This window comes from Mobula birostris, chromosome 3 (assembly GCF_030028105.1).
Source record: "Mobula birostris isolate sMobBir1 chromosome 3, sMobBir1.hap1, whole genome shotgun sequence".
In the NCBI taxonomy this organism is placed as follows: domain Eukaryota; kingdom Metazoa; phylum Chordata; class Chondrichthyes; order Myliobatiformes; family Myliobatidae; genus Mobula; species Mobula birostris.
This window is the reverse complement of record NC_092372.1, coordinates 100665885-100691330: the sequence shown is the minus strand read 5'-3', so window position 1 is coordinate 100691330 and position 25446 is coordinate 100665885. Positions and strand designations below refer to the sequence as shown.

General features: G+C 40.9%; 1 protein-coding gene across 3 annotated transcripts in view; it reads right to left on the bottom strand.

Moving 5' to 3' along the window:
* The window catches only part of antxr2a (ANTXR cell adhesion molecule 2a), a 218968-nt gene that overhangs the window by 147527 nt on the left and 45995 nt on the right, over positions 1-25446 (bottom strand). For all 3 annotated transcript variants that reach the window (XM_072253137.1, XM_072253135.1, XM_072253136.1), the window contains exons 7-8: positions 19846-19926; positions 6128-6188 (exon numbers count right to left, since the gene is read on the bottom strand). In XM_072253137.1, the coding sequence (XP_072109238.1) occupies positions 6128-6188; positions 19846-19926 (142 nt within the window). The remainder of the gene's footprint in view (positions 1-6127; positions 6189-19845; positions 19927-25446) is intronic.

Sequence of the window (25446 nt, the reverse complement as noted above, 5' to 3'; positions counted from 1 at the left end):
TCCAAGGAGGACAAATGCCTCACAAACTGATTGAGGCAGCCAACATGATCCATCATCTTATCCACCCTGGACATTCCCTCTTCTTCCCTCCTCCCATTGTACAGGAGATACAAACATGCAACCCTGCATCCATGGGGAAGACCACCCTACCCTGGCTGACAGTGACTGCAGGTCAGGTTGGGAGACAGCAGGAGAGACTACACCATGGCAAGGCTGCAGGCCTGGACGGTATCAGCCCCGGGGGACCGAAGGCCTGTGTGAGCCAGCTGTCTGGTGTTGTGCAGCACCTTTACAATCTGATCCGGAGTCAGGAAAAGATGCCGGTGCTATGGAAGATTTCCGGCTTGGTTCCTGTACTCAGGAAGGTGACTCCATCTGAACTTCATGATGACAGACCAATTGTCCTCACACCTCATGTGATGATTGAAGGTGCTGGAGAGGCTGGTCCTGACTTACCTTGGACTGCAGTTGAGATTTTCATTGGACTCTACCATTTGCCTCCCAACCTTATGTGGGAGTGGATGATGCCATCGTCTACCTGTTGCAGAGAGCTCTCTCCCACCTGGATGATGCTGGTGGCATTGTGAGAATCACATTTTTTGATTTCTCTAGTGCCTTCAATACAATCCAGCCACTTCTTGTGAGCGAGAGGCTAAAAAGAATGGGTGTAGACAAATCCACTATCTCCTGAAATACTAACTACCTGACAGATAGACCCTAGTTTGTACGGCTGGGTAACTCTGTCTGAGATGGTGGTGAGTGACAACGGAGCTCCACAAGGGACTGCCCTAACTTCATTTCTGTTCACACTGTACACCTCGGACTTTTAGGACAAATCTGAGCCATGTCACTTGCAGCAGTTCTCTGAAAACTCTGTTGTGGTTGGGTGTATCAGAGACGGGCAGGAGTTGGAGTACAGAGGACTGGTGGACAAGTTTGTGAAGTGGTGCAGGAAGAATCTCCTGTTCCTGAATGTGGCCAAAACCAGGGAGATGGTGATTGATTTTAGGAGGCAGAGGACTGTGATGAGTCCTGTATATAGAAGAAGTTGCGGTGGAAGAGGAGTACAAATACTTGGATGTTCACTTCAACAGACTTGACTGGAAAGCCATCACCAAGGCTGTTTACAAGAAGGGGATAAGCAGACTCTATTTTCAAAGGAAGCTGAGATCCTTCAATGTGTGTAGCAGGATGTTGGAGATCTTTTACCAGTTGTACCGAGTGCAGTCTTCTTTGGATCCATTCTTGCCTACAACCCAGACTGTTTTGAATTAGTTGTGGAGAAGAGGTCGCTAAACAAACTGTTATCCATAATGGACAATCAGGCAAATCCTCTCCATGACCTACTGAATAAGCAGCAGAGCACCTTTTCAAACAGACTCGTTCAGCTCCACTGTCACAAGGTTTGTTACAGAAAATCTTTCCTACCAAATGCAATAAACATGTACAACAGTTCATCTCCGTACGATAGGAGAACACACATCATAGTACAGTAGTCTCTGTTTTATTATTTCGTACATTATCATTGCACAGTATTACACATCGGTATATCATTATTCTGTACTTTATTATTAGTTAAGTCTGCACACTGCTAAGAGTGTTTTTAAATGTTGCTGCCGTAATGAAAGAATTTCCCACTCAGGATCAATAAAGTACTTATTATCATTGCTATTATTATTATTTATATCACTTATTTAAAAATAATAACAGACTTACATGGCTTTTTAAGCAAAATAAAACATATAACATACAAGTTAAATACCAAAAGTTCAGTTCAGTGAAAACGTTTAAACAAGTGTCTTAAAGCAGGGGTCCCCAACCTTTTTTGAACCGTGGACCGGTTTAACATTGACAATATTCTTGCGGACTGGCCGACCCGGGGGAGGGGGGGTTGTTCAAGTAGGGTTAAACTCACCTCAACATGTCTTTTACAGTTAGGGTTGCCAACTTTCGCACTTCCAAATAAGGAGCAAAAGTAGCAGTCAAATCCTGCCGAAGGGTCTCAACCCGGAACGTCGACTGTATCTCTTCCTTTCGATGCTGCCTGGCCTGCTGCGTTCACCAGCAATTTTTGTGTGTGTTGACGGGACACTTGTGTTTACCCCAAAAAGACTACCATGACCACAAAGCCTTGCACGGGCACCTGTGTGCGCATGTGTGACATACGCACATGTGACATGTGCATGCGTGTACGTGCCAATTTTTTGTTCCACAAATCGATTTTGGCTTAATTTTCCCAACTACACTGTACATACATTATTTCTACTTTATATAGGCTGTGTATTTACCATATCATTCCTGATTTTACTATATGTTAGTGTTACTTTAGGTTTTATGTGTTATTTGGTATGATTTGGTAGGTTATTTTTTGGGTTTGGGAACGCTCACAAATGTTTCCCCATATAAATTAATGGTAATTGCTTTTACGCTTTATGCCATTTTGGCACAAAAGGTTTCATAGGAACACTGTACCTTAGCGGGAGAAGTACGGGACAAGAGCGGTCCCATCTCGGACAAACCAATTTAGCCCAATGTACGGGATGTCCTGGCAAATACGGGACAGTTGGCAACCCTATGTTCAAGTTCAACAGTGTGTGACAGGGAATGAGGAAAGGTGCAGCTGACTCATATCGTTTCCTCGTGGCCCGGTAGCACATGCTTTGCAGCCCGGTGGTTGGGGACCGCTGTCTTAAAGGAGGAAAGAGAGGTAGATGCTTTGGAAGGGAATTTTCGAACTTGGCATTTGAAGTTATAGTTGCAAATGGCACAGGAATTAAATTCAAGAATATTTGGAAGTCTAGAGTTATTGGAATGCTGATACCTGGGTATAAGGCTGGATGATTACAGAGACAAGGGCATGGCAAGACCATGGAGGGAGTTAACAAAATGAACAAAAACACTGCTTTTCCAGTATAGCTCAGAAATCAATAGGTGATACGTGAATGGGCTTGGCATGTTAGATCACGACTCAGGAAGATTCACTGAAATGCTTAAACATAAAATATGATGAGGGCATCAGTAGCAATTGTACAGAGGCTAAGACACACAAGTGATCCTACATCAATAAAACTGGGGTAACACAGATATTAAATACAATTGTGTAGAATAAACTGCTCAGAAACAGAACCTCAGCTTGATCTCTCTAAGCTAGCGTTTAAGCTCCCTGAAACCTCTCCAGAGTCTCTATATCCCATTTTTAATATGGCAACCAGAAATATAAACAGTACTCTAACTGTGGTCCAACCAAGATTTAATACCAGTTTAGCATTACCATCCTATTTTTCAATTCACCCATTACAATTAAACTGTAATGCTTGCAAACATCTGGTGTATTTAAATTCAAATATTCCACCAGCCTCAGGATTGTGCTGGCACTGAAATGACAGTATTTCTGAACTAGTGGATGACTCCAATTAATATGCCTATGAGGTTATATAATGAACTTCCCAGCGAAGATGACTTTAAAGGGAACGTGAGCTTTGGTGACTTTAAAAAAGAGCAGGAGCTAGGCCCTCTGTGGTTAAAGGGAACCGAGGCCTGAAGGATTTGAAGGGAGTGTGGACATCAGGACCCCAGAGTGTTTAAAGGAGCATTGAAACAGGTCTGTGTGTTTTAAAGGAAACGAGATGCCAGTGTGTTTAATAGGAGCATGGGAATCCATAATAATGATAATAAAATCAATAAAAGACCACATCAACATGGACATTCAACCAGTGTACAAAAGACAATAAACTGTACAAATAAAAAATAATAATAATAATAAATAAATGAGCAATAAATATCGAGAACATGAGACGAAGAGTACTTGAAAGAGAGTCTATAGGTTGTGGGAGCATTTCAGTAACGGGGCAAGTGAAGATGAGTGAATTTATCCCCTTTGGTTCAAGAGCCTGATGATTAAAGGGTAAGAACTGGTTCCTAAACCTGGTGGTGTGAGCCCTGAAGCTCTTGTACCTCCTTCCTGATGGCATCAGTGAGGAGGGAGCACGCGCATGGTGGTGGGGGTTCCTGAGGACTGATGCTGCTACTTGCAACAATGCTTCATGTAGGTGTGCTCAATCGTCGGGAGGACTTTAGCTGGTGGTGGACTGAGCTGTTTCTACTACTTTTTATAGGATTTTCCATTCAAGGGCACTGGTGGTTCTATATCAGGTTGTGATGCCGCCAGTCAATATACTCTCCACTATACATCTATAGAAGTTTGTCAAAGTTGTAGATGTCATGCTGAATCTTCGAAAACTCCTAAAGAAGTAGAGGTGCTGCTGTGCTTTCTTCAAAATGGCACATGTGTGCTGAGCCCAGGACAGATCCTCTGAAATATTAACACTGAGGAATTTAAAATCACTGACTCGCTCCCCCTCTCATCCTCCGATAAGGACTGAACATGGACCTCTGGCTTTCTCTTTCTGAAGTAAATAATCAGCTCCTTGGTCTTGCTGACATTGAGTGAGAGGTTGTTGTTATGGCACCACTCAAGTCAGATTTTCATTCTCCCTCCTGTATGCTGATTTATCACCACCTTTAATTTGGTCAGCGATAGTGGTGTCATCAGCAAACCTGAATATTGCACTGGAGCTGAGCTTAATCTCACAGTCATAAATGTAAAGCGAGTAGAGAAGGGGACAAAGCACACGGCCTTGTGGTGCACCTGTGCTGATGGAGATCATGGAGGAGATGTGGTTGCCAATTCTAACTGACTGGTATCTTCAAATAAGGAACTCGAGGATCCAATTTGCACAAGAAGGCATTGAGGCCAAGATCTTGAAGATTATTGATTAGTTTTGAGGGGATGATGGTATTGAATGCTGAGCTGTAATCTATGAACAGCACCCTGATGTATGCACTTTTGCTCTCTAGATATTTCAGAGTTTCATGAAGAGCCAAATGAGATGGTGCTGTGGACCTCTTGTGGCAGTAGGCAAACTGAGTGGATCCAATTCACCTCTCAGGCAGGAGTTGAGATGTTTCATCACCAAACTCTCAAAATGCTTGTCCCTGTCTCTCCTTTTCATGACCTTATTCCTTGCCCTATTATGAGGTTCCTTACTGAAAGTCTTCTGAAAATCTTACATCTTTTGAAAAGCTACATCTACCCTGTATCACGTCCCTGTAACATCGTTGAGAATTTCAATATGGTTGAATGTGCAAAGGTCTCCCTTTCAAATGCATGTTGACAAGTCACTTTCAAATTATCCCAACACAATTTACAGCCAACCAAGAAACAGAAAATGTAATGCCAGAAGAACTCAGTCAGTCAAGCAACATCTGTGGAAAAAGAAACCAGTTAAGCTCCAGATCAAGGGGTCCTCTGTCTGAACTGAGAGAAGAGTTAAAAGGTGTGAGCTTTCAAAACACAGCGGGGGGTAAGAGTGAGATTCAGGTCAGAAAATTATAGGGAGATGGGTTCACTACTCATGTTCCTTCTCATCTTCTTAATATATTCACAGGAGTTAAAATGTATTTTAAATATCTGGGGGGGTGAAATTCATGTGGTCTTATTTTTGGGTTCCAAATCAACCCTGAACTAGCAGGGCACCTGCTAAGTAGGAATATCAGAATTAAAGCCTTTAACCCCACCCTCAAGGTATTTACTGCCTGCTAAACTTCCACTTGTACTTTTCCCATTTAATCTTTTCAAAATGTTAGTTGCTTACTTTTTACGTCTTAGAGTCCAGGATAGGGGTGGAGTAACAAAATACTAATAGCTGCCAATGTGTTACGGTAGAATGGCAGGATGTACTTTCAATCCTCGAACACTGAAGTACACTGAATTTATCTGCCCCAGTTCATGCTCCATTCATCCAAAGCAATTCCTGGGTGGAGACCGACTCATTGATTTCAAATGTCAGAGGCCTAAAGTGAAAACAGACCCACCCCAAAAAAAAACAGCCCTTATCCAATTAGTGGGGAGAATAGAATAAGTGCAGGATTGGGTGCTTGATAACATGAATTCAGTGGGCCAAACATGCTATTTCTTTGTTATATGACTGTGAATCTTAGGTAATGCTTTTAAGTACTCTTTAGGCATCGAATATTGGTCCCGGCTCATCCAAGTGCAATTCCTCTCCCCTATAATCTTAATCTAGCCTCTCAATTTCCATAATACACTTTGAAAAATATTACTTACGCCCAACACATGCAGATGATGGCTCCACAGACAAGATTTCAGTACATGATTTCTTTAATATCTGCAATTTAAATTTAAGGAAGTAGTCAATAAAGAATCAATCAACACAAGAAGATCTGCAGATGCTGGAAATCCAAAGCAACACACACAAAATGCTGGAGGAACTCAGCAGGCCAGGCAGCATCTATGGAAAAGAGTAAACAGTCGACATTTCAGGCTGAAACCCTTCATCAGGACTCATGAAGGGCCAGGACCCTTCATCAGGAGTTCCGATGATGGTCTTGGCCCAAAACATCGACTGCACTCTTTTCCACAGATGCTGCCTGGCCTGCTGAGTTCCAAATCAATCAACATAATCACACATTACCATTGATTCTTTAAAGATAATTTCTTTATTTTCAATCAGCATAGATTAATGTCACCATTAACCGTTTCAAAATTATTCAGAATTATGTTAAAGCATTCATGTACAGAAACAAACATATACAGCATACAAGAATTTACTTGAGAGAAAGAAAAATCGAGGGAAAGATGATAACTTGGTTCTATTTTGAATATTTAATGACCCAATATACTTATGAAGAATATATGTTGCTTTCGTTTTTTTTAACCAATAACTGGTTGCCAGAGTTCCTTTGCCTTTGTCATATTTCACACTCGCGATTATTTTGATGATTATAAAAGGGGAAATACTGAATTAGTCACTCATTAAATATCTCTCCAAACTTCTGCTTCTATTTAATTAGAAACCGTATTTGAAAGAAGAAACATCAATCTCTGGGTGAGTTAATCAATTCCAGTTGTAAAAACCCATCTCAAGTTATTTCAAAGGTCTTTTTTTTCCCAATTTATCTTTATTTCCCCTTTGCGCTGGATTAATTTTATTTTTAATTTAATTGTTGGTTGAATTATGCACTCACACCCAACTGATATGTTGATCTATTTTTCTTAAGCTCCCAACAGAAGAGGATAAGTCAGGAAAGATTTTGGGGTGCAACGGTAGAGTAGCGGTTAGTGCAACATTTCTACAGCTTGGGAAATTGGAATTCAGAGTTCAACTCCAATGCTTGTTCCCACCATAACTGAGTGGGTTTTCTCCGGGTGCTCTGGATTCCCTCCACAGTACAAAGGTGTAGGGGTTAGTAGATTAATTGGTCATTGTAAATAACTCTGTGATCTGGATGTGTCGCTGCACAGCAGGACTCGAAGGGTTAGAAGGGCCTGTTCTACATTCTAACTCTAAGTAAATAAATACTGTAAATAAAACCCATGAAGGAAGTATTTCAAATGCATAAGTAAGAATGCCTCTATGCAGCTACTCTCAACCGTCCAGCAAATCACTTCAAGATAATGCAGGAAGAGCTTTCAAGTATTTGAAAACTTTAATAAGCATAAGCCAAACAAGAAAAGGTAGTCATACTGATTTTGCTTTACCTATACTATTACACATATACAGACTGGTTTGATTGCAGCAAAGATGAGTAAAACCAGAATTCTGAATCAGAATCAGGTTTAGTGTCACTGGCATATGTCGTGAAATTTGTTGTTTTGCAGCAGAAGTACACTGCCATCACAATGATAGAAAAACTATAAATTACATTAAGTATACATTAAAAAGTTAAATATGTAAGGCAAAAAGAGAGCAAAAAATAGTGAGGTAGTGTTCATGGGGCCATCGTCCACTCAGAAATCTGATGGTGGAGGGGAAGAAGCTGTTTCTGAAACAATAAGTGTGTGTCTTGAGGCTCCTGTATCTCCCCCCCCCCCCGATGGTGGCAATGAGAAGAGGGCATGTCCTGGGTGATGGGGTCCTTAATGACAAATGCCATCTTTTTGAGGCATTACCTTTTGAAAGTTTCCTCAATACTGGGGAGGCTCATGCCCATGATGGAGCTGACTGAGTTTACAACTATCTGCAGCTTTTCCAATTCTGTGCAGTGTTCGGTCCACACCAAATGCTGATGCATTCAGTTAGAAGGCTCTACATGGTACATCGGTAGAGAGTCTATGGTGACACACCAATTCTCCTCAAACTCCTAAAAAATATAGGTGCTGTCGTGCCTTCTTTGTATTTGGATCAGTATGATGGGTCCAGGATAGATCTTCAGAGAAGATGACACCCAGGAGCTTGAAACTGCTCACCGTTTCCTCTGCTGATCCCTTGATGAGCATTAGTGTGAATTCCCTTGACTTCCCCTTCCTGAAATCCACAATCAAATCCTTGGTCTTACTGACATTGAATGCAAGTTGTTATTGCTGTGACAACACTCAACTAGCCGATCTATCTTGTCCCTGAATGCCTCCTTGTCACCATCTGAAATTCTGCCACCAGTAGTAGTGTCAGTGGCAAATTTATAGACGCCATTTATGCTGTGCCTAGCCACAGTCGTGGGTGTAAAGAGAATAAAACAGTTGGCTAAGTATGCATGCGTCCTTGAGGTTGGATGGGCTGGTGCTGGTGGTTAGTGAGGAGGAAATGCTATTTCCGATCTGCACTGACTGTGGCTACCAGTGAGTAAGCCAAGGATCCAGTTACAGAGCGAGGTGCAGAGTCCCAGATTTTGGAGCTTGCTGATTAGAACTGCGGGTATGATTGTGGTGAACACGGAGCCATAATCAATCTAATTGGTATTAGATGTGGGTACGGCTATTGTCCAGATGAACCAGGGCTGAATGGAGAGCCGATGAGATTGCATCCACTGTAGACCTATTGTGGCAATAGGCAAATTGCAGCAGGCCCAGGTCAGTGCTTAGGCAGGAGTTGATTCTGGTCGTGACCAAATTCTCAGCAAAACTCCCCCAACAAAATAATTAACAAAGGAGATTATATTTTAAAGCAGTCTGGTCTTACTCAATGGAGAACCTAAAGGAACTTGATTACAATAGGTCTGATTTAAAACAGAAGCAAATTCTTGTAATAAAGTAGTAGTCCTGTAATTGCTGCCCTGGTCACCACTGTGCCAAGCGAACACCACACTTTTCTTGGCATTCCACTGGTTGGACCTGCCTAAAACCAGGCAAGAATCTCACTTAATCCAAGCACACTAAGCTCCAACGATAGAAGTAAGATCCTAATAGAACTGTCAACAATAAATCGAGAAACAAATTCCACTCTGCCTAAGATGCACCAGGTGGCGAAACAGAAAAATCCCAAAAGGGTTATCACACTCAACTATTTTTGTGGGGACCAGGGAAATGCTGCACCCGACTCTCCTACAGGACTACGGTATTCTACAAACCACAAGGGTAATGCCTAGCTAGCTGGACCAAGCTGACCCCTGGCACTTAATTGTCTCAGACTTTGCGTCACCTTGCAGCTCACTGCCCCACCCCCGATCCTACAATTAAAATCTTGTACCCTTAATACTTATACAGTTACTATATTTAGCTGTGCCTCAAAGGAAAACTCCAAAACAAAAACTATTTTAAATACTGGTTTACCAAGTTAGCTGGGATGTCATCAAAGCGAAGAAAAAGAATTTCAAGATGAACGTTTCTCTGACCTTAAATGTACCTATTGAAACCTACCGGAAATGCCAAAATGTTTACAAGGTGCATTGAAATCCTCAAATTTCTTCCCATTGCCTTCCATATCGTATTAGTTTTGAAAAAAGTAATTAAGTCAGAAAATATTCTGTATGTCAAGCTGTAGTGAAGAAGCAGAGTTAATATTTCAATGGATTTTTAAAAATTAAATCAGATATATTCTACTTCCTTGCTGCCTTATCTATTCATTGGATGTAGGGATCACAGGCAAAGCTAACACTAATTATCAATGGACTTGTTGGAATACTATGACTTAACCACAATGCAGAGAACCTAAAGCCACGTAGAGGCCATACTGGGTAAGAACAGCAGCTTTTCTAGCCTGAAGGACATAAGAACATAGGAACTAGATGCAAGAGTAGCTATTTGGTCCCTCGTGATCCCTCTGACATTCAATAAGGTCTGGGATGATACTTCCTTCATCACCATTTCCCTGCACTAACCCCATTTTCCTGACTGTCTTACAATCTAGGGAAACCACATGGATGTCTTTCTTAAATCTGTACCTTCAAAACTACCAGTACTGATGATTGATCGATGAGCTGTCAGTCGTACCTGACACTGATAGTTAAGTTCCTGCAGTTCTGTTGTGCATTCGAACGTGGCTGTTGAGTCCAAGTTGTGCGTGACATGAAGGTCCATAGTGAGAATAGGGATACTGGATCTGGTTGTGGAGCCACTGCTACACCTTTCCTCTTGCTGGGCAGTGACTAGTTCTGCTTAGCGCCTCTCCTCTACGTTGATTCTAACCAAGCCACTCTGGTCTTGCACATTCACCTCAGTCATATGGGAAACAGTTTAGCAAATGTGCAATATTAACTTTTGACAGGATCTGCCTCGATTTCTCTATCCCAGTCTGTCTACTAAACTAAAAGTGTACAAAACTGCTGTCCGCAACGGTCTCCTGCATGGATATGAAACTCGGACTGTATACAGAAGGCACCTCAAAACGCTAGTGCGCCTCCACATGTAAAGTCTGAGGTCAATCCTTGGCACCCAAGTCACAAAGCTACCTGTACTGATGATTACTTTTTAATTCTAGTTTGTTTAATCTGCTACTGTATATGCCTGCATATTTTCTGTTTCTATGAACCAAAGATTAAATGCGTTAACTGTTTTCAATTGTGAATATACTAACGAGCATCAATATTCAATTATTTATTTTGCATGCTTTGGGGATTGCTTGTGGTGCCTCCCTTCACACGATTTAATGGAAGGCAGCAAAGTGGAGCAAAGAAGGAAGCCATCAACATGACAGATGACAGATATTCATCCATTTTGCTGTCTGTCCCATGAGATTATGAATGCATGCCATGGAGTGAAATTGTGTCAGCACAAAATCCATTTAACATTACAGTGTGGCAAGAACCTCAGTTAGAAATTAGGAAGCATGCATATGACATGTCAATGTCTATGAAAGTGTCATAAATTGGAGAATTGTGAATAGTCATGGGGCCATATGGCATACCTCTTTAGCCCAGTTGACGGAATAAGAAAGCTTTGCTTTGACAGTTTTCTGCAGGTCTGCTGTTTGCAAGTGCATGTCTAGCTGTTGATAATAACAGGCATGACCTGCCTTGCGTAGCTGGATCCTGGACTTCCCGTCAGATTGCCGGCAGGTGGTAAGAGTGGGCTCCTTCACCTCTGACACTCAATGCAGGTGCCCCTCAGGGCTGTGTACTAAGCCCCGTCCTTTACTCTCTGTATACCCATGACTGTGTCACCACCCACACTCCAGCGCATCTGTAGATGTGAACTTCCCACTACTGAGGACATTTACAAAGACAGGTGTGTAAAAAGGGCCTGAAGGATCACTGGAGACCCGAGTCTCCCCAACCACAAACTGTTCCAGCTGCTACCATCAGGAAATGGTACCGCAGCATAAAAGCCAGGACCAACAGAATCTGGGACAGCTTCTTCCACCAGGCCATCAGACTGATTAACTCATGCTGACACAATTGTATTTCTATGTTATATTGACTATCCTGTTGTACATAATATTTATTATAAACTACTATAATTGCACATTGCACACTTAGACAGAGACGTAATGTAAAATTCCCACTTCTGTGAATGGAATCCCTAATTGCGGAAGTCAATAGCCCTTTCTTTCACTTTCTACAATCAGAGCTCCGAAACAGGTTAGATTCTGCAGTGCATAACAATGAAGTCTCCTTTGTCCACATAGCTTACACTTATACCCCTTCTTTCACGCTGTACATCGACCGTAAGGAGCACTTAAATGTGCGTCTGCTAATGACATTTTAGGACAGCGCAGTTTGCCCAATGTACACAAGAGATATCTGTTAATCCTAGATGTCAGAACAAATATAGTTATAGGAAACACCAGAACTGCAAGGTTTGCTCCCCAACTTCAACACAAGCAAGAAATTCAGCATATGGGAAAATAGGGCTTGCCCCAGAAAGAATGCTAGACCTCAGCAGAACTCCTGAATAGAAGGGAACAAAAACTAATAATGTCTATTTACACCCTATGCATGGTGCTGCACTAATGTCCTACTGAAATGACACAAGCAAATGTTGAGCAGTGAATGGGTAGTGGCATGAGGAATATCTGTTCCAATCTCATTGCAGCAGACACAGATACTACAAGGATCACTTAATCTCCACCAAAAGCAACAAGATAAAGCAGTCACTAGACAGACTGTTTAACTTGAACCAACGTGTTATAACACGATACGGATAACAAGGGAAAACTTACAGCATATTCAGGGACAACATCATATTCAGCTCTGAAAAGAAGATTTATATCAATACACAATAATAATCAAAACTAAATAATAGATTCATGCTGACTTGCAAATTTAGAGCAGACAGTAAAAGACTGACACTATTAAGTTCTAATCCAAAGCTACAGAAATACTTACATTTCAATTAGGGGTGAATGAGATGCTCAATTATTTTAGACATGCAGCCAGATAACCATAGAAACTATTGTTGTGAGGCTGCCATAAAATGAATAAGTCTGAGGCTTAAAGCCATTATGCACTTAGATTAAAGGCAGGTAGGGCAGCATCTGGCAGCTACATAGCTACAACATAGAAAATATTTTGAAAGAGTAGTGATGTCCTATGTCTACCAAAGTTAATGCTGTTTCTGTGAGATTGACATTGGTGGTGCTTGTATCTGTGTAAGTGGGCATTTGATGATGGAAGCATTCAAAGGCAAGTTTTATTTAAATTAGGAGCCTACCTTGCTTGCCTGGCATGGTCTGTCACTTTCCCAGTGTTTCATTTGCCACATCCTGAACAGCACAAGTGAAAACCTGGGCTAACATCCAAGAGAGCTATCATTGTGAAAACTGAGAAGGGCCTCCTGATCTCGTGTTGAAAAATATACAAGGATTTTCCCTGCCCCCATCTCACCAGAGTGGTACGGCAGGAAGTACTGCTACCTCACAGTCCAATGATCCGAGTTGAAGATATGGTTTCCTCTCACTTCCAGCACAGTGGCTGGTGGATTAATTGGCTACTGTAAGTTGACTCAAGGGTAGGTGGTTATAAAGAGGATCGGGCAGATTATAGATATGTGAGGGAGATCAAGCTACAGGGAAATAAACAAGATAAATTATCGATGAGATTACTCTGAGAGCTAGCATTGACCTAAAGGACACAATGGCCTCCTATGTTGCAAGAGGAATGTAGACGAAGTCTTAAAGAGACAACACAAACACACTGAGCTGAGATTCTCGATGCACTTGATTTCTGACTCCTCAGCTTTAAATAATCCAATGATAAAGACAGAAAGGGAAGTGTTTTATTTTCACTTTACCTCTCCAATTAATTATTTTTTAAATAAGGAGATAAGAGCTGTTTGCAATTCACCAGATTCAGACTCCCCAGTCCCCTGTATAATTGTAACAGTACTTTGCTTGATGATGGTGTCCATCATAAGGGACACCCATCACTCAGGTCATGCCTTGTTCTCATTGTTGTTGTTAGGGGGGAGATACAGGAGCCTGGAAACACACACTCAATGATTCAGGAACAGCTTCTTTCCCTCTGCCATCCAATGTCAGAATGGACAATGAATCCATGAACACTACCTTTCTATTTTTTATTTCTATGTTTGGCACTACTTATTTAATTTTATACATATACACACCTACCATAATTCACAGGGTTTTCAATTATTATGTATCGCATTATACTGCTGCTACAAAGACAACAAATTTCCCAACATATGCCAGTGATATTAAACCTGATTTTGATCCTAATTTTAAAGTCCAACCCTCGTGCAATAAAGACCTGCTAACATGTTGAGATTCATGGACAAGAACTGTAATTGGTTCATGTACTTTACTAATTCTTCCACAGATTCAGCAGGGGATGCCAGACTGAACAGGGAGTGGAAAGGCGAGAAGATACTCTACTTATACTGCCCTTTCATGTTTACCATACTCATACTCTCAGTGGTATTCGAACTGTTGTTCTCTACTTTCTGCAACACACATAAAAATTGCTGGTGAATGCAGCAGGCCAGGCAGCATCTATATGAAGAGGTACAGTCGACATTTCGGGCCGAGACCCTTCGTCAGGACTAACTGAAAGAAGAGCTAGTAAGAGATTTGAAAGTGGGAGGTTTTATGTGTGTTCCTCGTGTCTGCGCTCTACTTTCTGCAGTTGTGGTTCCCTGGAGTCAGTGGAAATACTGCGTTTTTTTAAAGGAGCTTTGAGAACATCCTCAAATCTTTTCCTCTGCCCTTTGATAACCTCTTCCCACAACAGAGCTCAGGAACCTAGTGCTGGCCATGCAATTGACATGGTCTGACCAACAGAAGTGACTGTGCAATCAGGAAATCGATGCTGATGACTGTGGTCCTCGAAAAGACACTCACTGATTCACTAATCCTTCCAAGTGATTTGAGCATTTTACCAGGGTAGTGTTTGTGATGTTTTCCCAATTGCCTTCTCGACGTAATCCAAGTCTCAGAAACATAAAGGTAGGCAGGGACCACTGGTACTCAGTGTCCGTGAGTTTTGTGCTAAGTATGAGGTTGTAATCATCAATCACCCTTTTCCTCGTTCAGCTAGTTAGTGCTGAATTATATCTTCAATTACTCCATTTGCTGAATTATGGCCCCTGAGATGAGGAGTCTCTTTCTTGATAAACTGCTCTTGAATCCATCCACCACCAACGCACACTGGAAAATGTCATCTGCCAACTTAATGAGACAGCCCTCAAATGCATAGAGTAAAATTTACTGGTAAAGAACTTTAATCACAAATATCCAAAGGCAGGATCTGGCTGGGGAATTCAGATATATAATAATATTGTTCATTTGTGAAAAAGGAGACAAATCTGATGGCTGTAACTACAGAAGGGTGTCTGCTGTTCACCATAAGGAAAGTCATTGTCAATATCCGCCTCAGACACCTCCATCTATGAGCAAAACGATTTTCCCCAAATAGTAATGTGGGTTCCATCAATTCAGAAACATGGCGTTCATGATCACCCCTGTGGAGCAATTTTGGAAGAAATGCAGGGACCAACATGGACTACTAGACATAGCCTTTTTCAGCTTCACAAAAGCTGTTGACTCTATCAATCAGGAGAATTGTATTAGACCCTTTCATTTCTGATGGCATAAAATCATGGACCAACCAATGCATCCACTACACAGGCAATCTCAACAAGGCTGTATCACTGCCCTGATAATTGTTTCAATCTTTCTCACTAGAATGCTGCTCTTCACCCCCCACAAGTTTCCTTCTGGCGCATGTCTCATCTAGGTGAAGAATTAGAAACTGTTCAAACTAATGCACCTAGAGGCAAAGTTCACTGCAACCTCAGTACAGCATGCACACTCCACCTACATAGGCAAGCATTTTAGAGGCCTTATCAACTCTTACACTAAAGCAAACAAAAAGACAGGTTTTACACTATATCTACATGAACAAGGTCCAATACTCGCCTATTCTCATTGACACGACTGTCAATAAAGGTCCACTGCAAAACCTGGGAATATGCATGCGCTCTACGTTCAGACAATTCAATTGTTTTAGCAGTCATACTGTATATTTGCACTGTGAGCCAAAACTTGAAATGGAAATGAAAACATTATAAAAATCTCTTACTGCAGGTTCTGCAACTTAGTTACGTTCAGGTTATTCTTGAAATGAACCTCAAATTTCTGTGATCACAGAGGATCTTCAATAGTGTTTATTTATAATAAATTACTCATACTGAATGAGAAACAACCAATCTCATAAGCAAGGGAAGGGAAATTTACTCACAAAATTAATAATCTTATCTGAAATGTCCTCTGGTACTTTACTGCACTCATAAAAATTAGATCACCTGGAACACCATGATTTTGATCATTACAAGAATCAATTTCAATTTTGTTTAAAAAAAAGCTCAGTAGCAGAGGAAAATTGGGAAAACTGCCACGTAGTTTCCTCTGAGGCACGTAGTTAAGGAGAAGCCCAGAAACTGTAGCATCCAAGAGCAGGCAACATGTGTCCGAATGAAGATTCTCTCATTTTTTTTTATCATGGATAGCAGAGACCACTCATATGAAAGCAAGCTTTCACAATGATCATGCTATGCAATTGCTTAAAGGGGAGTTATTGAAACAGCTTCCAAACGAAGAGTCCAACTTTGATTGTCATACCATCTGGTTGCGGTGGCTCTGCTTTGGGGCCTCTTGCTGAATTCCAATACCATGTGACCCTACCTCCTGATCAGAACCCTCACTCATCTCCAAGGGCTCCCACCCACACCAACCTGTTGCCTGACACTTAATCTGCCTCCATTCACATCCAACAATCCACCGCCATCACTGCGGTCACCCAACTTTCAACCAATACTTTTACCGATCCATCCATCAAACCCTATCTCCATAGTCTGCCATCCCATATTAATCACAGTGATCTCTGGCCTGACACTTGCCTTATATCCCCACTGTATGACCACTTGGCCACTAATCTACTGGAAAAAATCCTTGCCTAACCTGCTCCCTTTCAAATACTTCCCACATTCTCTAAACCATCTACCACCCTGACCATTTTCCACTAATCTCATACTTTTCATCTGCCAAACCCCACTATCCATCACAAGTCTTTTTTTTCCCATTACTCATCCAAACATGCTCTGATTACCAGTCCCGTGTACTACTGTCCAGCCTCCCTTCCAACCATGCACCTTCCAGCTGAGTCCCTGCCCAAACAACCATCAGCCTGCTGCCTCACTCCCAGACGATTCTACCACCATGCTGTCTTGCTATGCATTGCCTGCACAATATCACACCAAAGATTTGTCTCCCAAAATCACTTCACCAATTCAAATGCCATCTGATCTTTTCCAGACTTACATCATCAATCTGTTATTTATGCCTAGCCAGAACCTCCTTTGATGTGCTGAAGGACTATCTTTCATTATCTTCCAATCAAGGCCAGTCAGTCCTGAACTTAGCACATCCCTTCCTCCACAGCCAGGATGTAATTGATGTATTCTGTGCAACAAACATGACTGACAAATTGAACTTCATGTACCAGTGAATCTCGCAAACTTTGCATACTGTGGTCATTAGCCCATTCACTCTGCCCCATTTACAGGTTTCCCCCGCCATCCGAGGGTAGAGCGTTCCGATGAAACAGTTCGTAAGCCGAAATGTCGTAAAGCGAAGAAGCAGTTACCATTTATTTATATAGGAAAATTTTGTGAGCGTTCGCAGACCCAAAAATAACCTACCATTTCATGCCAAATAACACATAAAACCTAAACCAACAGTAACATATAGTAAAAGCAGGAATGATATGATAAATACACAGCCTATATAAAGTAGAAGTACTTTTCCACAATCATTACTGCACTGTTCTCCGTAGCGAAAATCTCACGGAAGCGCCGTTGGCTAAAACACGGTGTAAGCGCTCTCCAGTAACCTTTAAGCTATGAAGCTGCCAAATCATACCAAATAACATGTAAAAATACACAGCCGATATAAAGTAGAAATAATGCATGTACAGTGTCGGGACAGCGCCGAGCACACTGATGGTGGTGTGTTAAGCTCAGTTGTCGCAGGTTGGGTAGTGCAGTGGCCCCCACCCTCTAGGCCGCCGAGCGATACATTGCCGCAAAGCACGCAGGGGTCCAGCGGTAGCCGGGAGGCACACAGCACATCTTTAAGAAAAAAGCCGAAATAAACATGCTAATTAATTAGGTGCCGCCCGGCACGTAATTGTCGGCCCAGATCAGTGCCGATTTCTAATTGCATCGTCTCTGTTCTGGGCCGACAATTACATGTCCGGCCGCACCTAATTAATTAGCATGTTTATTTTGGCTTTTTTCTTAAAGATGTGCTGTGTGCCTCCCGGCTGCCGCTGCATTCTCCGCGAATTGGTATCTGTCCGTGGCCTGGGAGTTGGGGTGGTGGGACACTGGAGTGTCGTCTGTTTCCATTAGGGCAGGCAGCTCATCTTCTATCTCTGCCCACCTCAATGTCGAAGTTGAGGTTTGTTGTCTGCTGTGGCTGATGTGGAAGGCTTGCTTGACTGCTGAGCCTCGCGCATTTTTCTATCATACAGTTCTTTGTAAGGACTCAAACCATCTTGCAAATATCCCCTAAACATGCGTACCCTTTCAAAATTAAAGTCGTACTTTATCATTGCAGCAAAAATCTCGTGCAGTTGCTTCACGTTCAGTTCGTTACTGCATTCGGTTTCGATTGTTATCCTTTTTTCGTCCAATTGCATCAGCTCTTCATCTATCAGATCTTGGTCATGGGATGCCAAAACCTCATCATCTTAGTCAACTTCCACAAGCTAAACTCACGTTGTCCTTACTTCGTTCACCACGATCGAAGCACTTAATTATGTCTAGCTTTAAGCTAAGCGTAACACCCTTATGAGCTCTTTTAGGCTTTTCCGACACCATAGAACTCATCTTGAAAACAGCTGCTCACAGGCACATGTTTAAGCAATGCCGGCGAGAATGCTGTTCCGAATCTGGGGGAGAGCAGCTCAGGGCGCGCGCTGCCTTTTATCGCACACTGATTTTTAATCGCGCGCTGCTTTTTTTCATAACAATGAAAACATCTTCTGAAAGCGAAAACAGGATACTAATGTAGGTCTTTCGTAACAATGAGGTTTCGTAAGGCGAACATTCGAAAAGCGGGGGACACCTGCATACGGCATCAGAGGCAGTTGCCAACTTTAGGGAAGTAGCCTTTCCACAATGCTACTTTGGTGCACTTTTAGTTCATTTCAGTTTAATTCCATTGCCACAGTATCAAACTTTGTTACAAAATATTAATAATTTTTTGCCAAAACGATGGTCATATGTGTTGTGGTGTATTAAAATTTTGTGAAATATTGGATAAGAGTCTGAACAGCTCTGTGACTGTTTAACTCCTTGTAAGCTCACAGCGTGAAAGTTGTCAAGGTGTCTGTACAAGTTAGACACCATTAAACATTGTTAATGTCTAATGTTTGCTAATAGCAGCTGGAGTCTTCCTGGTCCTCAAGCTATAAGTAGCATTGGGATGTCTGTCAATGAACACAACGAAAGACACCATGCTAAGTTAGTGGCACGAGAGCAAAAGACCAAAGAGTTTATCTGACTCTGTGTGTCTCAATGCTTGTGCATTGAACTCCTATTGAGGCACCTTTCCCACAGTTTTTCAGATTTCAGCTAAACCAAAGAATCACGATTGATGGGTGCCTAGAATGGACAAAGGGTGATTTCACAGGTCAGAACTCAGTATTCCCCCGACAACAGTGGCAATCAAGTAGTGGCTAAGAATCTTGAGCCCTGAAATCTTTGTGGAAATCTTTGGAACTTACTAAGTAACCATATAACCATATAAAGTAGCATTTAGTGTGGTTTACTTGTTCTTTCTGTTTTATGATACGAAATTATGCTTAAGTTGCTTTGTTCTGCTTGTATGTTTACTACCACATCTTCTGGACACTGAGGGATTGGTTTGGGTCTCTTGGGTCTGATCAATTACACCATATTACTGCATAGCAGATACTGTACATGATGTGGTTTATTTCAAATGTATTTCCATTGGTAGAAGTAATCTAAATTAGCAATAGCAAATTCTATTCATTATTTTGATTATCATTTAGAGTGATAACAACTATATACCATTTGATACTGGTTTTTAGAACCTTACTGTTACATCAATAATGAGACCAAACACTTACCAAATCAATTATGCCTTTTAGAGCATGAAAACCTCCATTAACAGGGAAGACGTGATCTGCGGAATTGGCAACACGTTCCAGCTTTCAAAATAAAGAAGAATAAGAGATATTTTAAACAAAGTGATTAACATTGTTACTTTAATATTTTAATGTTATGAAATCACTAGCCAATCATGTGCTGTTAAATATGAAACCTTTTCATATTTTCCAGAATACTCATGAGGTGAAAGAAACAGAACTTTATTACATAAACACCTAATTTCTATATCATGAAAATATCAAGAAACTATTGATGGTCCAGATTTTCCATGGAATTGGCTCCTTGTGGAGTCCAGTGGCAAAGTGATGCAAATTCTAATGTGTTTCTGCATCATTGGCACCATTCATTTCAATGGGAAGCATAGAGATAAATAGAGGCAAGTTTCCTGTCATTTGCACCTTTTAATTTGATTGACTTGTTTACAATGTACCTCAATTGGTTTAAGTGTGATTTATTTTTAAATCTTTTAGCATTTTTACAATTTTAATAGCATGATTAATAATTCATAATCAGAATGTCTGTGACAAGACTATTCAGTCCTGGTGTCGCTTATCAAACTGTTAAAATACTTGTGTGGCATTTACGGTCCCGAGATTTCAGCTATAGAAGGGTGGCTTGCTTCAGTAAGTTGTTGACAGGGGATTCACTCAAGGTAAGAGAACTAGCTGGGAGCTTAGACGTGGTGAACTCTGAATTCCCAGGAAATACTAGACCACCTGTCTTCTCAACTCTTATTGTCAACAGCAGTCTCTCCGCAGTCACACCTATCCAATCTGGACGCAGACTGCCAAAAACGCTAGCTAACGCATCCAAGAATCCAATGGCACTGCACAAGCAGCAACAAGACTTTCAGGAGCACAGCTAAAGGAGGCCTCACATTCCCAAAAGCTTTGACATTCAACAAAGCTCCATGTCCTCTGAAATACCTCTGATTTAAAAGCTATTAAAATATAAACAATTAAACAAAACTGGAAAAAGGTAAATACATAAATTACTTTAAAAATAAATAATATAAAATGATTTAAAAAGTTATCTCCCCCTCACTTCCCCTAATTCTTTGCTTTAGAATCCCATTCAAAGTAATAAGATCTCCGATTCACTGTAACACTGTAAGTCGGGAAGGCCGTTGCCCAGCATAGTGCTAGACGACTAGGAAGACCCAGCAAGACTAGGATCCATTACAGGAGACATGCAGAGGATGAATTGACTAATTATGATGACTGTCTTTTAAACAGCTAAATACTGAAAGATGGTCCAATCTGTATGTTTGAACTTTGAGTAATAACATTCTCATACAATGCTATTTTGACTGAAAAAACTGAAGCACAATGATAATAACATACAAACATAAGAACCTATAAAAACAGGTCAATAAACAGGCATACAGCCTCTCGTGTCTTTTCTGTTACTGTATTCATCAAAATCATGACCAATCCAAATTTGGAACTCAGTTCCATTTTCTTGCCCAACCTACATGTCTAGGCTTCCTTATATTCCAAGAATCAAACTACCCATCCCAAACTTCTCCATGCTCAGTTAATTGGCATCCCTAGCTATAATGGAGCAGGAAAAAAGTCAAAGTTCAAAGTTTATTTATCACCAAAGTACATAAATGTCAGCATATACCACCCTGAGAATCATTTTCTTGTGGGCATACTCAACATATCCACAACAGAATACTAACCATAATAAAATCAATGAAAGACCACCCAACTTGGGCATTCAACCAGCATGCGGAAGACAACAAAATGTATAAATACAAAAAGAAAGAAATAATAATAATAAATAAATAAGCATTAAATATTGAAAACATGAGATGAAGAGTCCTTGAAATTAAGTCCATTGGTTGTGGGAACAGTTCAATGATGGGGCAAGTGAGGTTGAGTGATTATCCCTTTTGGTTCAAGAGCTTGATGGTTGAGGGTAATAACTGCTCGTGAACCTGCTCGAGAGTCTTAAGGCTCCTGTACCTTCTTCCTGATGGCAGTCAGTGATAAGACAGCATCTCCTACGTGATGGGGAACCCCGGTGAGGGACACAGCTTTCTTACAACAGTGTTTCATGTAGATGTGCTCAATGGTGGGAAGGGCTTTACCAATGATGGACTGGACAGTATCACCACCTACTCTGAGAAGAAATTCTTCCTCATTTTATTATATGGCTGATTCCTTTTTGTGAGACAATGTCTCCTTGTTTTAGACTCATCCACCAGAAGAAGCATTGTCAAAGCATTGGTCAAATCCACTCAGAATTTTGCAGGTTTAACAAAAAACACTTCTCGTTCTTCAATTTACCATCAATATTGGCCCACTCTGCTTAGTTCTTCCTCAAGATAACTTAGTTTTATCACAGAAACCTTCACTGAAGGGCATTTAATACCATACTTATAATGAGACCTAAACTGTATGTTGTATTCTAGGTGCAGTTTTAGAGGTATCTACTACATCCTTTCAGTTCTCATCTTGATAAGCTTCCTATCAAACTTAAGTTTCAGTAAGATTGCCCCTTCATCCTTCTAAACAATGAAGGGCAGGGCTTGAAAGGAAGCGCATAGAGAAAAAAGTTGAAAGGGGAGCAGCGGGGTGAAGATGGGAAGATAGGTGCTCCTTTTGACAAATGACTCCAGTGAGGAAACTGATAAAGAATGGTTCAGCTGGTGTATCTCTTCTCCCTCAACAAATCATAGAGCCCACATGAAGTGGACTTTCACATTTTCCCTCGCTAACAGTCACTCTAACTTATGTGCAGCCCTGTTGTGTCACTTTCTCCTTTCAAACTGATTTACTTCCCCATTTCATTCACTGGAACTTCCTTCGAATTATTTTATCATTTTTATTTAAACACATTTCCTTCTGTCATGGACCTTTAAGCTCAGCATGCTTCACTTTTTCTCAAGAACTGTACTATTTTCCTTTCCTGTTCTTCAGCTTCCTGCCTCTCTTTCTTTCCCTTTCTTTGTAACTGCTGCCTCAAGCTAAAATCCTTCTGTAAGCTTAAATCTTCTGCGTACCAAGCCACACGTCTCCAAGTGACACGTTAATACTTCCACAGATTCCTGAACTCATCTAGCATGAAATGTTGTTTCAGGGATCAATTTCTCCCCAACGCTGTTTAGCAATTCAATCTTACCAGGTTGTGAAGACCAGTGAATCATAAACCCCATTCTACCATACCTATCAAGAATGTCAGTCTCACGAATAACAATTTGTTCATTTACGTTTTCCCGGCTGATGATCCAGTTAGTATCAATGCACTTCACTGAAACATGGTTCACCTTCAATTACACTCGTGTTACAGAACACTCCGCCGTCACTGTGTACAGTATCCTGTTATCACTGTAACATACTCACCGCTCATTCTAAGTTACTGGCTGTCCTGCTAACACAAACAACAATCTTTAAATCAAACACTTACTCTTTTAGAATCATATACATCGCTCACAGGATCAAAGCTCTACAGCGCAGACAACTTATTACTTGGTATCTCTTGCAGCCATTTTAAGCTCAGAGTCTTCTTCAATATCTGAAGCAAATTCTTCCCCCTTACTCTATACTTGGTATGTTCTTCTCTTATGCAATTTTTTTTTTTTACATAGCATATAAATTACTCTGGATGAAGCCAATAAACCTGATATCCTTCAACCCCATCAACCTGCATTTTATGAATCAAACCTATATCCACCAGTGGGGTGTTGTGCTTTCCAGTACTGTCAACTTCAGAAGATCCCAGAGGTAAAGGCTTCTTTGTTTAATCTACATGTTATTGCTGTCATCAACAGTCAGGGGTACATGCATGTTCATACATGTAAATGTGACATTTAACTCCTCTGATTCAATATCAGCAGGTCAAAGTCGTAACTTTGGCCATAAACCTTGTGGCTAGTTGATTATCATCCTCATTAATCCTTTATAAATTGAATTAGATAACCATAGTCTAATTATGCCATTAGCCGTGAGCTGAGTTTTAAATTGGTATCCTGTCTATCACCGAGAGCATTTACCTCACTGAAAAATACATTTCTTCATTCTGTGAACCAGACCTATGCTGTGGTTGACTAATAAATGTTCCTGATTTCATTTTCATTCACTACTTTCAAAAACTATTGCCAAAATACTTTATGCCAAGATATATATATACACCCATTTCAAAGTACTTCAGGACTTATTTTTATGTTAGAAGAAGTCAGTTTCAGAAATTGTACATCTACGGAAAAATTACAACTTTCTGCTGTGGTACGTTATTTTTCAAACAATACTTAAAAGTTCTAAAAAACTTAAGTAAAGATCTGATTGGTTTGATATTATTTTAAATTGAGCCATTGTAAAATTCAGACATAACGTGGAATTTGCAGCCTTCAAGGGTGCAACTAATTTTGCTTTGGAATTCATCATTCACATACCTTGCACAAAAGGCACAACTTCTATGTTAACAACATTTCAGTTTGACAGTGCTTCCGTTTGGTAAATTGAATCTTTACAAGAGAATTCTAATTAGTGATCTTATGATTAATCTCATCATAATTGGTATCTAGGATATTTCCACTGAGAAATTGTATGATTATGATCTTTTGAAGAGAATGAAGCACAGTGGGAAATGCTTTGTGGAAACCTTCATATAAATTGTCTCACACAAACTAGGCGCAGATTCAGGCCACGCAATTACTGCAACATTAACCTAGTTTCAACATTAACATACCAAACTGCATTTTAAATTTGGCACGGTACCCTCTTGCTTTATTTTGTAAACCAAACCTATAATTTGGTTCACTATTAGAATGCACATGGAAGCTAAAATTACCACAGGCCAACAGCTACAAATTAACTATGCATTTAGTTTGAGTAAGGGCTTATCAGAATTCAAATTTCTGACATTTCCAGAAATTTCAATGTACTCTGAAAATATACAATTTTTTGGCCATTGCAAAAATTGATTTCTCAATGGATTTGCAACTGCAAGAGATTAAGCCACCTCACTTTTCAAACGTGAATGTGGTTTTATGCCAGTTCACATATTTGCATCATTTGGATCTTTATAAGTAGGGACTTATAACTTTCCCCGTTTAATCTTACAAGAGATATAACCTCAAACACGAGGAAATCTGCAGATGCTGGAAATTCAAGCAACACACAGATGCTGGTGGAATGCAGCAGGCCAGGCAGCATCTATAGGAAGAGGTACAGTCGACGTTTCGGACCGACCGAGACGCCTTCATCAGGACTAACTGAAAGAAGAGATAGTAAGAGATTTGAAAGTGGGAGGGGAGGGGGAAATCCGAAATGATAGGAGAAGATAGGAGGGGGAGGGATGAAGCTAAGAGCTGGAAAGTTGATTGGCAAAAGGGATACAAGGCTGCAGAAGAGAGAGGATCATGGGACAGGAGGCCTAGGGAGAAAGAAAGGGGGAGGGGGAGCACCAGAGGAAGATATCGTGAGAGGGACAGAGAGAGAAAAAAAAGAGAGAAAGAAAGGGGGGGGGGGGGGGAGAGAGAGAGAGAGAGAGAGAGAGAGAGAGAGAGAGAGAGAGAGAGAGAGAGAGAGAGAGAGAGAGAGAGAGAGAGAGAG